Source organism: Macrobrachium nipponense, chromosome 18 (assembly GCF_015104395.2).
Source record: "Macrobrachium nipponense isolate FS-2020 chromosome 18, ASM1510439v2, whole genome shotgun sequence".
NCBI lineage: Eukaryota > Metazoa > Arthropoda > Malacostraca > Decapoda > Palaemonidae > Macrobrachium > Macrobrachium nipponense.
In genome coordinates this window covers 50,402,527-50,416,366 of record NC_087211.1, presented here as the reverse complement: position 1 = coordinate 50,416,366, position 13,840 = coordinate 50,402,527, and the positions used below count along the sequence as shown (strand labels likewise).

Here is a 13,840-nt window from a genome sequence, read left to right as displayed (position 1 = left end):
ATAACAAAACCACTAAAAAGACTGAAGAGGGAATATCCCTTCTCAGACGACCAAAAAACACCATCACCTGATTAAAAATTCCCTAGCATATTAGTATGTTATGGGGTGGAAACTCCTTTGCCCAATACTGTACCAGAGGACACGTACGGACCCAACGTCTGACAATTGTCAAAAGTTGTCTTTATATCTCTCAGATAATGAGAGGCAATTACTAAATTCGTCCTCCAAAACGTTGTCTCAATAATCTCCTTGAGGGCTAAATTATTCTTAAATGCCAAGGACGTAGCCACCGCCCTGACTTTGTGAGCCTTAACTTTAAGAACTCCGAAGTTCTGTTCTTGGCAAAGCATATGTGCTTCTTTAATAAGTTCTCTCATAAAGAAGGCCAAAGCATTTTTTGTCATGGGCCTACTAGGGTCTTTGACTGAACACCACAGAGAACCAGATGTCCCTCTGATGCCTCTTGTTCTTTCTACATAAAAGCGTAAAGCTCTCACTGGGCAGAGAACTCTTTCCTGTTCATGACCCACAAGATCAGACAGACCCAGAATATCAAAGGATCTTGGCCAAGGATTTGAAGGGTTCTCGTTCTTGGCCAAGAAGCCTTCCTGGAATGTACACACTGCCTTGTTATGCTTCCAGCCTACTTCCTTATTTATCGCCAGAAGCTCACTAATTCTTTTAGCCGTGGCCAAGGCGACCAAAAAGATGGTCTTCTTCGAGACATCTCTCAAAGAGGCCTTGTCTAAAGGTTCAAACTTACTCGAACCTAGATACTTCAATACGACGTCTAGATTCCAGGAAGGGGGTCTGCATTGAGGCTGCTTCCTGGTTTCAAAAGATCTTACAAGATCCCTAAGATCTAGACTATTGGAAATTTCTAGACCTCTGTGTCTGAACACCGAGGCTAGCATACTCCTATAACCTTTAATCGTCGAGATCAACAACCCTACCTCCTTCTTCAAATAAAGGAGGAAGTCTGCGATCTGGGTCACAGAGGTACTGGATGACGACACCTTCCTCTTCTTACACCACTTACGGAAGGTCTCCCGCTTCGACTGGTACACCGTGATCGTAGAGGTTCTTCTAGCTCTAGCCACTGCACTGGCCACCTCTCTAGAGTATCCCCTCACTCTGACAAGACTTTCGATAGTCTGAACGCAGTCAGACCTAGAGCGAGGGTATTCTTGTGAAACCTGTCGAAGTGGGGTTGTCTGAGTAAATCTACTCTTAGGGGCAGTGTTCTTGGTGTATCCACTGTCCATTCCAGTACCTCTGTGAACCAACTTTGGGCCGGCCAATAAGGAGCTATGAGAGTTAGCCATGTTCCGTGGCTCTCTCTGAACTTCTTCATCACCTTTCCTAAAGCCTTGAACGGAGGAAAGGCGTACGCCTCCAGACCTGTCCAATCCAACAGGAAGGCATCCACTGCCACTGCTTGAGGGTCTGGAACTGGTGAACAGTAGTTCGGTAATCTTTTTGTTTTGGCTGTAGCAAAAAGATCCACTACTGGTCGGCCCCACAAAGCCCACAGGCTCTGGCATACTTCTAGATGCAATGTCCACTCTGTCGGAAGAAGTTGCCCTTCCCTGCTCAACAGGTCCGCTCTGACATTCTTATCCCCCTGAATGAACCTGGTGAGCAGAGAAACATTCTCCTCTTCCGCCCAAAGAAGAACTTCTTTCGCCAGACTGTAAAGGGGAAAGGAATGCATCCCTCCTTGCTTGCGGATGTATGCCAGAGCTGTGGTGTTGTCCGAGTTGATCTGCACTGTCTTGTCGTGTACCAACTCCCTGAACGACTTCAAGGCCAAGAAAATCGCCATCAGTTCCTTCCTGTTTATGTGCCAGGTCGCTTCCTCTTTGTTCCAAATACCTGACACTTCTTGAGGGCCCAGCGTCGCTCCCCAACCTGCGTCCGAGGCGTCTGAGAACAATATTAGGTCTGGGTTCTTCTGCTGGAGTGACATACCCTCTGCCAACTTCCCTGGAGTTAGCCACCAACTCAATTCCTCCTTGATTCTGGCAGGAATTTGAAACTGGAAGGAATCTGGTTGCGATCTTTTTGGCCAGACTTCCTTCAGGAAAAACTGTAACGGTCTCATGTGAAGCCTCCCTAGAGAAATGAACCGCTCTAGCGAAGAGTGTGTGCCCAGTAAGCTCATCCACTCTCTTGCTGAGCATAGGTCTTTCTCTAGGAAGTCTTGCACCTTCCGAAGGCATAGGGCTTGCCTGTCGGGGGATGGAAAAACCCGAAAAGTCGCTGAGGAGATCAGAATCCCCAAATAGACTATCTCTTGATTGGGGGTCATCTGAGACTTCTCTAGGTTCACCCATCAGACCCAATTCGTTCGCCAAATTTAACGCCTGTCTTAGGTCCTCCAGACATTGTCGTCTTGATTGATTGATTAAAACTGCAATTAAAAACACCGAACGACACACAACAACCAGGACCAAGACGATCTCACATCACATATCAACCAAACCAAAATCATTCACTCTCACTCAAAACCACTCATACTGCAACCAAAGAATCCCACAGCCGAAGTCACACAAACACACACAAAACCAAATACATAAATAAGAAAAAAAAAAAAAAAAACTGACATGCATACATCCATTCAACATCATTTAACCTTTATTAAAAACAGCAAATAAATTTTTTTAATAATAATCAGGTACTTAAAATGATGACTATGAACAAAAAATAAAAAAATAAAATCAATATAAAATAAAATTAAATCAACACAAAATAAAATCAATGAGTTAAAATTTGCCATCAATTAAACTTCATAAAAAATTTCAATACACTTTTAAAAAACTCACTAGTGCAGAAATATCTGCTTTGTCATCTAGAACATCGGCAAGAGATTTTCCATCAAGGTGGAATCTCTGCCTCTGTTCTCTGTAATTTACACAATGCACCAATATGTGCTCCACTGATAAGGTTGCATCACATCCAACACATACTGGTGCACTGCCACCTTCTAAAATAAATTTATGGGTTATCCTAGTGTGCCCAATACGAAGTCGCCCCAAAACAATTTCTGTTCTCCTCTCTTTTTGAAAAGAAGAGGGCCATTTTTCAATGCTTTTCCTTATCTGCTTATATTTTTTATTGTTGGCTAAGAGAGGGGAGGACCATCTCTCTTGCCATTTCCTCAAGATGTACGACTTGATGGATCTCTTCATATCTATATGTGGCACTTTGCTTATCTGGTACAAATTACTCACAGCCGCTTCCTTTGCATATCTGTCTGCCTCCTCATTCCCGCGAATTCCAACATGAGCCGGGATCCAGCAGAAACATACCAATTTCCTGCGACACGAAATCCAAAAGAGCCACTCCTGGGCTTTTTGTACCAGAGGATGAATTGTATACAGCTGCTTTAATGAATCTAATGCACTTTTTGAGTCACTATATATTACAAAATTTTTCTTATTAGAATTATTAGTAATTTCTAAAGCTTTAACTAAAGCTGACAACTCTGCAGTGAATATGGAAGCTGACTCAGGCAATTTTGCCTCGTAAATTTCATTCCCATGCACAACTGCACACCCAACTCCACTATCAGACTTTGATCCATCAGTGTAGATCTTCACTTGCCCATCATGTTTACGGTCATGCTCCAGAAAATTAGCTTTTACCTCTTCCTCAGACTGTTGTTTATTGTCTATTTTCTTAGAGCATAAGGAAATCTTGGGAATAAGCCATGGGGGTACAGAGGATGGTTTTACTTCTTCAACTTTTTGGCGCTGAATGACCATGTCATTTAAACATTCCAACTGCCTTATTTGAAAAGGTTTGGAAGATCTTTCACCAAATTTTTTTAGAGTCACACTCCTCTAAAATTTTTCATGTTTCATGTGGGGTTCTCTCGACAGCTTTTTAGTCGCATGGTGTACCGCAACCCAAGCTCTTCTCTTCGCAGATCTAAAGGAAGTTCATGAGAGTCAATGTAGATACTCTCAACGGGAGATGTCCTGAAAGCACCTGTACATATCCTTAATCCCATATTATGTACTACATCCAATTCCTTTAACCTGGACTTGCAGGCAGATGAATATAACTGACAGCCATAGTCCAGTTTTGATTTACATAAGGAATCATACAGCTTCAATAAACTTTTCTTATCAGCTCCCCAGTCGAATCCCGATACCACCTTTAAAATATTGAGGGATTTTTTAACCTTTGTTTTTAGAGAGTCAATGTGACTACGCCACGTTAGCTTGCTGTCAAATATTATGCCCAAAAACTTTACTTCTTTTTTGTAAGGAATAAGACAATCCTTCAGTTTCAAATTTGGGATAGTTTCATTGCGGGTACATCTGGTGAAACGAACAGCCACAGTTTTAGATGAAGAAAATCGGAAACCATGTTCTTCAGCCCATTTACTGATGACATTAATTGTCTTTTGCAGGTAGTTACAGGCTGATACAGCGTCGTATGTCGTGACGTAGATGGCAAAGTCATCCACAAATAGTGAAGCCCTAACTGGAGCGGAAACAGATTTCACAATATTATCAATAGCAATGGCAAAGCAGGTAACACTCAATACGCTGCCTTGTGGGACACCTTCCGTCTCATAACAAGAAGAAAACTTATTCCCGACTCTCACTCTAATAATATATCGGTCCCTTAAAAAGGAGTTGATAAAGTTTAACATATTGCCCCTGATTCCCATTTCATTGAGCCGTTTAACAATGCCAAATCGCCATGTTGTATCATAGGCTTTCTCCAGATCAAAAAATACCCCTACTGTTTGGCATTGATTGGAAAATCCCTGCTGAATCTGATTTGATAATCTCAGTAAAGGGTCCAAAGCTGAACGATTTTTCCTGAAGCCGAACTGAACAGAGGATAACAATCTGTTTTTCTCTAAATGCCACATTAAACGACAGTTCACCATTTTCTCAAATAATTTACAGACACAGCTTGTTAGTGAAATTGGTCTGTAACTAGTGGGCTGATATGGATCTTTGTTTAGCTTTATGATTGGAACTACTATGGCTATCTTCCAAGATGGGGGAATGATGCCCGTTTCCCAGACCTTATTGAGTATTTTCATTAGATATATTTTAGCATGTTCTGGAAGATGTTTAATCATGTTGTAGGTTATGTTATCTGCACCAGGGGCTGTTGACTCACAAGATGAGAGAGCCTCTCGTAGTTCCCTTAGTGAGAACTTAGCATTACGTATATGCTACGTTATTTTCAGTGTTAAATCTAATTGACACCTTGGCATTTCGAATCTTACTGAACTGTGGTGTGTAATTTTTGGAGCTTGATATGTCAGCAAAATGCTCACCAAATTTTTCTGCAACATCAGCTGGATTTGAAATAAGCACATCATTGATTTTTAGAGTAGGAGCCAGGTGAGGGAACAAATTTCCCACTTAGCTTTTTAATCTTTTTCCATACTAATCTTTCTGGTGTTTTAGAATTGATACCATTTATATAGTGGAGCCAAGATTCCTTTTTAGCTTTTCTAATATATTTTCTTTGTTTGGCTAAGGCCCATTGGTACATAGTTTTCGTTGTTCCTGAGGGTTTTGCCTTGAATTGCCTATAGCATTTTCTCACTATTCTTCGCAGTCTGCCACAGGTTTGGTCCCACCAGGGAACTGCAGGCCTGCTTGGTTTACCCTTTGTTTTTGGGATATATTTCTCGGCCTTATCCAATATAGTTGCGGTCCAATAAGCATATGCATCTAAGTGTGACTCAAATGACTCTACTTCCTGATGTAATTGAAAGCTTCCTTCATACTTCCTCCAATCTGCTTCATTTTCTTTCCACTTTATAGGAGATTCAGAAGGTATGTTTCTAGCATACTTTAAATGTATGGGAAAGTGATCACTTCCGTGCAAAAGTTCATCTACAGACCAGTTGAAGTCCAAGTGGACTGCAGGTGAACAAATGCTTAAATCTATAGCTGAAAAGACATTGGTGTAGATGTTATGAAACGTCATTGAACCATCATTGTAAAGAGAGAGATCATTATTTAAGATAAAATCATCGATGGTTCTACCTACAGCATTCAAGGTATCACCTCCCCATAGACTATTATGGGCATTAAAATCTCCCAGTAGTAAGAAAGGAGGAGGTAGTTGATTAGCTAGTGCCTGAATATCATTCAAAGTAATTTCTGACCTAGGTGGAAGGTAAATAGAGCAAATAGTAATCTCTTTTTCAACGCATGCTCGAATGGCGACTGCTTGTAGGTTTGTGTTCAAAGGAACACTTGTATGTTGCAAAGACTTTTTAACAATAATTGCAACCCCCCCATGAGCTCGATCACCATCTCTGGGGTTCATCACAAATATTTTATAATTTAATCCTGGATTGTATAATGAGTTGCCTAACTTAGTTTCTTGAAGGCAAACTACATCTGGATCATGATGGTTCAACAGTAATTTTAACTCTTCAGAATGAGTCCTAAGGCCTTTGCAATTCCATTGCAAGATATTATATTGGAATTTTAACTTTGATTCTTGTGCCCAGCCAAGTCATTATTTAGCTGGGTTTTCAAAGTACCACAGCTGAATGTTTTTGGATTTGAAAGTCTCTTAAGTCTGGTGCCTGGGAGACTTTTATTTTTATTAGATGAGGGGAAGTTTGAACATTTTTCCTGCACATCCTGTTTGTTCAGTTTGAGATTAGATTTATCTAAATTTTTAACTATATTTAGTGAGTCAGCATGTTTTCCCTCCATTTCAGAAGTTGCTGTTTCTGCATATGATTGAGGGGAGAGGTCTGTCATACTTAAATTTGAGCAGGACCGAGACATCTTTTCCAATGGCTTTGAGGTTGATAATGGCTGGAAGGGGTCATCAAGTGGATTGAATCTATTGGAAATTGGAGTTTTAAACTCTATAGGAGAGGATGTTCTACATTTCTTTGACTTCGGGGGTGACTGAAAACTGTCATAAGATTTGTTAAGATTTCCTCTAGATTTTATTTTTTCTTTGGGCTTAACCGAGGAGCTCAACTCTGAGACAGCATTTGCTTGCAGGTCAGGGAGAGGTTCATCAATCACAGCTTGTACCACTTTACTTTGAAGTTCATTACATACCACAGAAGTTGAAATATCCTGAGAGGGTGTGTTATTTTTAATGATGGGTTTAGCATGCTGATGGAAGGCATTATTTCCCATAACAGTGGAAGCAAATGAGGATCCAGCACTTTTGTTAGCACCTCGAACCAAGCGTTTGGCTTCTCCTATGCTGATAAAGTTATTATGAGCAGTGTTTACAACTTCTTGTTGGAAAATATATTGAGGACAGCCCCTCCAATTGGGAGAATGATTGCCAGCACAGTGGAGACAGTATTTATCAGCTTTGCAGTTGTCCTTTACATGTTCACCAGAGCACACAAAGCACTTTCCTGGTTTTGTACAAGAGTTTGATACGTGGCCATATTCAAAGCATTTATAACACTGGGTTGGTCGATATTTAAATGGCTTAACCCAAACCCGAGAGTGGTCTATATCAATATATTCCGGTAAGTAGGAGCAGGTGAAAGTCAATTCAATGGCATGCTGAGTGCCTTTCAATTTTCTAATTTTAATGACATATGTAGGACACATTTTTAATATTTCCTCCTCTTCAAACTCATATAGGTCTCTGCTATAAACTATACCCCGTTTAATGTTAAATGATCGATGAGGAGATACATCTAAAATATTACCATCTTCAGTTGGTTGGAATTTTGATAGCATCTTAATCTGAATATCGTTATTTGCTTTGATCAAGACTCCTTTACCATATCTTTTAATATTGCCTTTAGGAATGGCACCAATCTTCCTCTGTAAATACTTGCATGCTGTTAGAAAGTTTTCTTTGCCCTGTTTGTAATTTGCAACATGCCAAATCAATTTTGGGTCATCTTTTGCCAGGTGTTTTTGGCTATCAACCTCAAATTTGCTGGGCACATAGTCTGTCTCATCCTCTTCCAAATTGTTTATATTAAACAACTTCGCATGGCAAACTGAACCAAAGACATTTTTACCATCAAGATTTTCTAGAGCTTTGGAGGCATATTCAGCTTTGCAAAAGGTTATGTAACTTTTGTAAGAGATGGGACTTATAACAATTCGTAATTTTATTCTGTCTACCTTGCCAAACTGTTTCATGTAATTATGTAATATGTCAAAATCGACTTTATCACTTATATTACTACAATATACAACTCTTAGATTTTCATTTACACCACCAGTATTTACACCCCGGTGTCCCGGTGTTTGGTCGAGTGGAGAGCCTAATGCGGAATCCTTAATAAGGCGAGAGTCATCAACAGAGGGGGTTAAAGAAAAATCCATCAGACTATGGTGTGAACATTCGTCCAGGTTGGCCCCATACCCACCATCGAGCCACAATTAGAGGGTGATATAGCACCCTAGGAGTCCTACCCAGATATACACCCCACAGGCCCACACCCAGTGCCTTGAGGGTCGTCAGTCCGTCGAGATCAGACCCAGCACTGAGTGCAGAGTTTAACATAAAAGTTTCCCCTCGCTCAGACACGTCAGGTACTCCAGTTCTACAGGTGAGGAGGAATGCCGTCCAACCCCACCCTCCATCAAATCACAAGGACTGTCAAAGATTGGCCAAGTCCATTCCAAAGGTCGTCGACAAAAGCAGTCCAAAAAAGTAAAATTTTAGAGGTTGGAGAGAAGGATTCAGGAAAGAAAGAGAAGAGAGAAGGATTAAAAGTGAGAGAGAAAGGGTTGTAGGATGTTCCGTCAGGACCCGGGGCACCTATGGGAATGCAAAAGCATTCCCATAGAAGCCAGGGTCCCTTATCCCCTCACCACTGGAAGGAGTCCTACTCGAGGGGGACATTGTTGTCTTGACTGGGATCTTAACAGCCAGTCGTCTAAGTAAAAAGAAACTCTGATCCCTAGCAAGTGCAACCACTTCGCCACGTTGGACATCATTCTCGTGAACACTTGGGGGGCTGTACAAAGACCGAAGCAAAGGACCCTGAATTGAAAGACCCTGTTCTGGATCACGAACCTTAGGTACTTCCTGCATTTTGGATGAATTGGAATATGGAAGTATGCGTCTTGTAGATCCAGGGTCACCATCCAGTCCCCTGAATGCACCGCTGCCAGTACCGACTCGTTTGTCTCCATGGTAAACTTGGTCTTTTCCACGAACAAGTTTAACTGACTTACGTCCAGTACTGGTCTCCAACCTCCCGAGGATTTCGCAACCAGGAACAGCTGATTGTAAAACCCCAGAGACTCGTGGTCCAGAACAGGTTCTATTGCTCCTTTCTCTAGCATGGAAAGGACTTGGTCCCACAGAGCCTTTTCCTTTACTAAATCGTTGTAACACGCCCCTAGGGCTCTCGGAGATGTAGAAAGAGGAGGCTTCCTCAAGAAGGGGATTTTGTAACCTTCTCGAGCTACACTGATGGCCCAGGGATCTGCATTCTTGCTTTGCCAGACTTCCCAAAACTCCTGGAGTCTGGCCCCAACTGATGTCTGGAGGACTTGATTCTCATTGTTTAGTAGTAGTTTTTGATCCCCTATTAGCAGGTAATCTTTTCCCTCTAAAGGAGGGGCGAGCGAAAGTCCTACCTCGAAAGGGCTGTTGAGTAGGTCTCGACTCCTTCGGTGCCTTCTTAACCAGTTTGGAAGGCAAGAACTTCCTCACTGAGGATGTTAGAAGATCCTGCGTTGCCTTCTGAGAGAGAGCCAGAGCTATATCTCTAATAATCTCCGAAGGAAACAGCTGGTTAGACAGCGGCAAAAACATTAACTCTGACTTCTGAGAGTTCAAAACTCCCTTGGCTGCAAAAGAGCACAGTAGAGACCTCTTCTTAAGAACTCCTGCTGTAAAAAGGGAGGCAAGCTCGTTAGCCCCATCTCTCAGAGCTTTATCCATGCAGGACATAATACTCTTTGGAACCTCCAACTCCGACGAATCGTCACTTTCCAACGTGCGCGCCAAGGCCCCCAACGACCAATCGAGGAAGTTGAAAACCTCAAAAGTCCGAAATATTCCCTTTAAAAGATTATCAATCTCTGACGAAGTCCACCAGATCTTGGCAGAGTGTAATGCCTGTCTGCGTGAACTATCCACAGTACTGGAAAAATCTCCCTGGGAGGAGGCAGGCACTCCCAGGCCAAGACTTTCCCCTGTGGCGTACCACACTCCCGACTTCGAGGCTAACTTGGCTGGAGGGAAAGCGAAAGACTTCCCTGCTTTCTTCTTCTCCTTCAACCACGCATTCACACGAAGTGCTTTCTTCGCCGAAATAGAGAGAGTCATCTTCTGGAATGAGGACTTCTTGGGGGTTTTGGTCTTCGAAAACTGCGAAAGGGGTGACAAAGGAGCAGAAGGTTGAAACTCCTCTTCAAAAAGCGAAAGAAGACAGGAAGTCAGGATCTTATACTCTGACGAAGGATCCATACTCTTGTCTTCAGCAAACTCCTCCACGTCCTCTTCTGCTGAAGAAATGTCGTGGAAATCGTCGTCCTGCAGAACACTATCGCGGTCTTGACGAGCGGAGGACGGGTCAACGTCCTGTCGCCTGCGTCCAACGAGACAAGCTTCTTCTTGCATCCTGCGTCCTGAACAGCCGCGCGATCGTCCGTCCTCGATAAACCACAGCATCCTGACTCCCCGGCGAACGCAGAACGAGAAGGAGGAGGCAAACTCTAGTCATGCGTCCTCTTGGAGGACTTCACGGGGAGGGAATCATCCTTACATCTTGAGGAAGGTTGAATGGGAGTCTCCCAAGAATTGACGAGTACTGCTAACTTAGCCTACATCTCTCTTAAAAAGTCTCTAGTGTTCTCTTCCTGACGAATCGAATGCGACGGAGGAGAGAGTCGAGCAGGGCTGGGACGGCGAGGAGAGCAATCTTGAACTCTATCCAAAGGAGAGGGAAGAGGAGAAGGAATCCAAGCAGAAGGAGGCGGTTCTCTTGCAGAAATAAAGGCTCCCAAAAGAACGTCCTGCGTCCATTCTCGAACGAAAGATCATCTTCCTTTTAACAGGGACTGCGTCCTCATCACTCGAAGACAAAATCTCCGGACTACTCCATCCTTCTTGAACGTGGGAAGGCCTATCCTGAGCCAAGGATGTCCTGAAGGTCCTCTTGAAGGGACGCGAAACTTCTAAATACCGCTGTTCCCTGCCTGATGTCGAGCCATCAGAGGACGCACACTTCCCAGTAGCGCCTTTTCTATGGCGTACTGCAGCAGCCTGGGACGTAACAACAGGACTGCCTGAAGGGACGACTGATCGTGACAAAACCCCTCTCACCTCCCTTCGACTGTCGACATGCCTTCTCCCTTGGGTCTGGGAGCTTGACAGAGGTCTAGGTCTAGGAGCATGAGAGAGACGATCAGACGCCCCCTCCACTACACTCTCACTCACATCAAAACCACTCACTTTGTTGGTTAACCGCTGTATTTGGTCGCCCATAGATGCAAGGGCAGCGAAAACTTTCACATATTGTGAATCCTTCGCCTCCTCCGATACAGCAGCGGGCGCAGGAGAAACCTGGGGGGAAGGTTCTACATGTTCTACATTAGAAGGAGCTGGAGAAGAAACAGATTCACTCCTTTTGCTAGAAGCATTAGATCTTTCACTTGGCGATACAGATCTCCTCACACGATCTTTCTCCAACCTGTCTACATACTTCGTGAGGATCTTCCACTCCTTCTCTGTCAAATTCTCACATTCTATGCATCTATTCTCCCAAGTGCACACAATCTCTCTACATTTCTTGCAAACCGTGTGAGGGTCCACCGAAGCTTTCGGCAACCTCACCTTACAACCTTCTTTCACACAAACTCTAAACATACCACCTGAATCAGACATATCCTAAGAATATCCAAAAGCAAATGCCAAGCCAACGTTCCAAGTACATTACCAAATAATCCGTCCAAAATCAGCGAAAAGTCGGCAACGAGATCGAAAATCTAGCAGGGAACCACCAACAATGTTGACGGTTCGGCTGGCAGAGAAAATCTGACGAAAATGGGAATGGTTCCGAGTGCCGGCGCCACGGGAACGGGGTGGTGGTCACCTGAACTACTAGGTAAATAGCGTTTGCCGCGAGTTTTGAAAATTTCTGCCAGTTTGACAGAGAATATAGCTATATATATACCTGCCAGGTAAGTATACATTAAATAGTGTTTTTAATCATTAGCCTCTCTACTGCGTAATGAGCTGATACCTTTAGAACAGATAAGAGATATTTGAAAATTGCCTCAAGTTCTCAGTGAAAATCATCCTGGAAAGCCTCCCCGAGATCCAAACATATTTGCTAATCGTGTACAATAATAAGGTTTGTTAATAGAAAACTTTTGAGCATTTATACACACAAGATAACAATACTTCATTAAATATTTAGGGAACATTGTATTAAATTGTGTGGATCAATGCACCCTTCAAGAACAGGGCAATACCAAGAAGGGAGATGCCTTGAATAAAATTATCTCAGTTGGGGCAACTAGTTTTAACCTTTCTGCTGAATGTGTTGTACATTGAAGGTTTGCATTTTTCCAGTCAACTCCATTCCTATAAAATTTTATCTTCCATCAAATGCATTTCTTTCCCTTCAACTGCAGTCCCGCAGGTTCGTCTCATCCTTCCTACATGACCTTCCTAAAATCTTCTCTTGACACTGAAAATATATACTTGCATTTTTACTTTTTTGCCACCTAATTCGTCTGCTCTTTCAGGTCATAAATCTTTTCTTCTAGATCTGACGTGCCTCTGTTTCGTCTTCTCATTCTTTCCACTGAATGAAGTAACAAAGTGATCTGAAACCTTTAATTTTTAACAGCTGACTCTACTGTTTACACTACTTACGGTATTTTCAGGTGCATACAGTAGAAGGCGCAGTGGCCGCTAGTGGCCTCGAGAGAACGACGAGTGAGACTCGAACTCAGCCCAATGTGGAACTCAGACCTGTCAATGAAAAAGAACTGAGTCTGGAGGGCTTTGTCAAGAGTCCTTCTGAGAGTGATGCCCTCATCCAATCAGCCAACAGGAGGCAGTGAAGCACAGAACACACACTCAAGAAGAAGAAAAAAGGACCACAAATCTAGATTAAAAGGGTAACAAAGAAATCTGATAAAATAGCCACAGTGGAAATATGAAAAACAGGGCTATAACTCTTCAGCTTCCTATGGAAGCTGATATCTTTTTTTTTAATCAGTGATAAGGAGGTCCAGCCAGGGGATGGGGTGAGGGTTTATGTAATGTAAGCGTAAAAGCAAACGTGAACAAGGTGATTTGCATTATGTTTTGAGTGAAGAGGTAAACTGTTGAAATCCTGAGTAGCAACTCAAAAGTTTAAATTTTGCATTCCTTCAGATTCCAGTTTTCATTACCAAATGTGAAAATGTTATGCAACAGTTACAAGTCTTTCTCCTAAATACATAAAGCACTGTAGCTTCAAAATTTCTGCTACATGCTGTGGGTAAAAAAAAAAAGTTTGAAGTAAGAAATCATTATGCTTTGTAATTTTATATAATTAATGTAACGAATTACATACAACGCATTGGGAATGTGTATAATGTTAGTTTAAGTTCAGAAGGGATGAACATTTTTGTATAGTGATACATAAACTTCTTCAGTCATTATGGTAAATGTACTGATTCCGAATTACTCGACTGAAACGTACAATGCAGATATTTGATTCTTTAAGTAGTTAATTAACTGCACTTCAGACGACCTACTTTACTACATCAGTATTCCACTTCACTTTTGAGTATTTTTTCAAGTATTATGTAGGGAATTACATAATGTAATTCTACTTTTTGGGTTTAGCCTTGTGTTACTGTAAATGGAGAATTAATGAAAAAGGTCTTTT

At 42.2% G+C, this 13,840-nt stretch overlaps 1 protein-coding gene across 1 annotated transcript in view; it reads left to right on the top strand.

The window, feature by feature from the left end:
• Window positions 1–13,840, top strand: part of LOC135196579 (uncharacterized) — a 266,337-nt gene extending 252,497 nt beyond the window's left edge. The window contains exon 9 of the mRNA XM_064223420.1: window positions 12,846–13,840. Within this exon, the coding sequence (XP_064079490.1) occupies window positions 12,846–13,025 (180 nt within the window). The 3' untranslated portion in view covers window positions 13,026–13,840. The remainder of the gene's footprint in view (window positions 1–12,845) is intronic.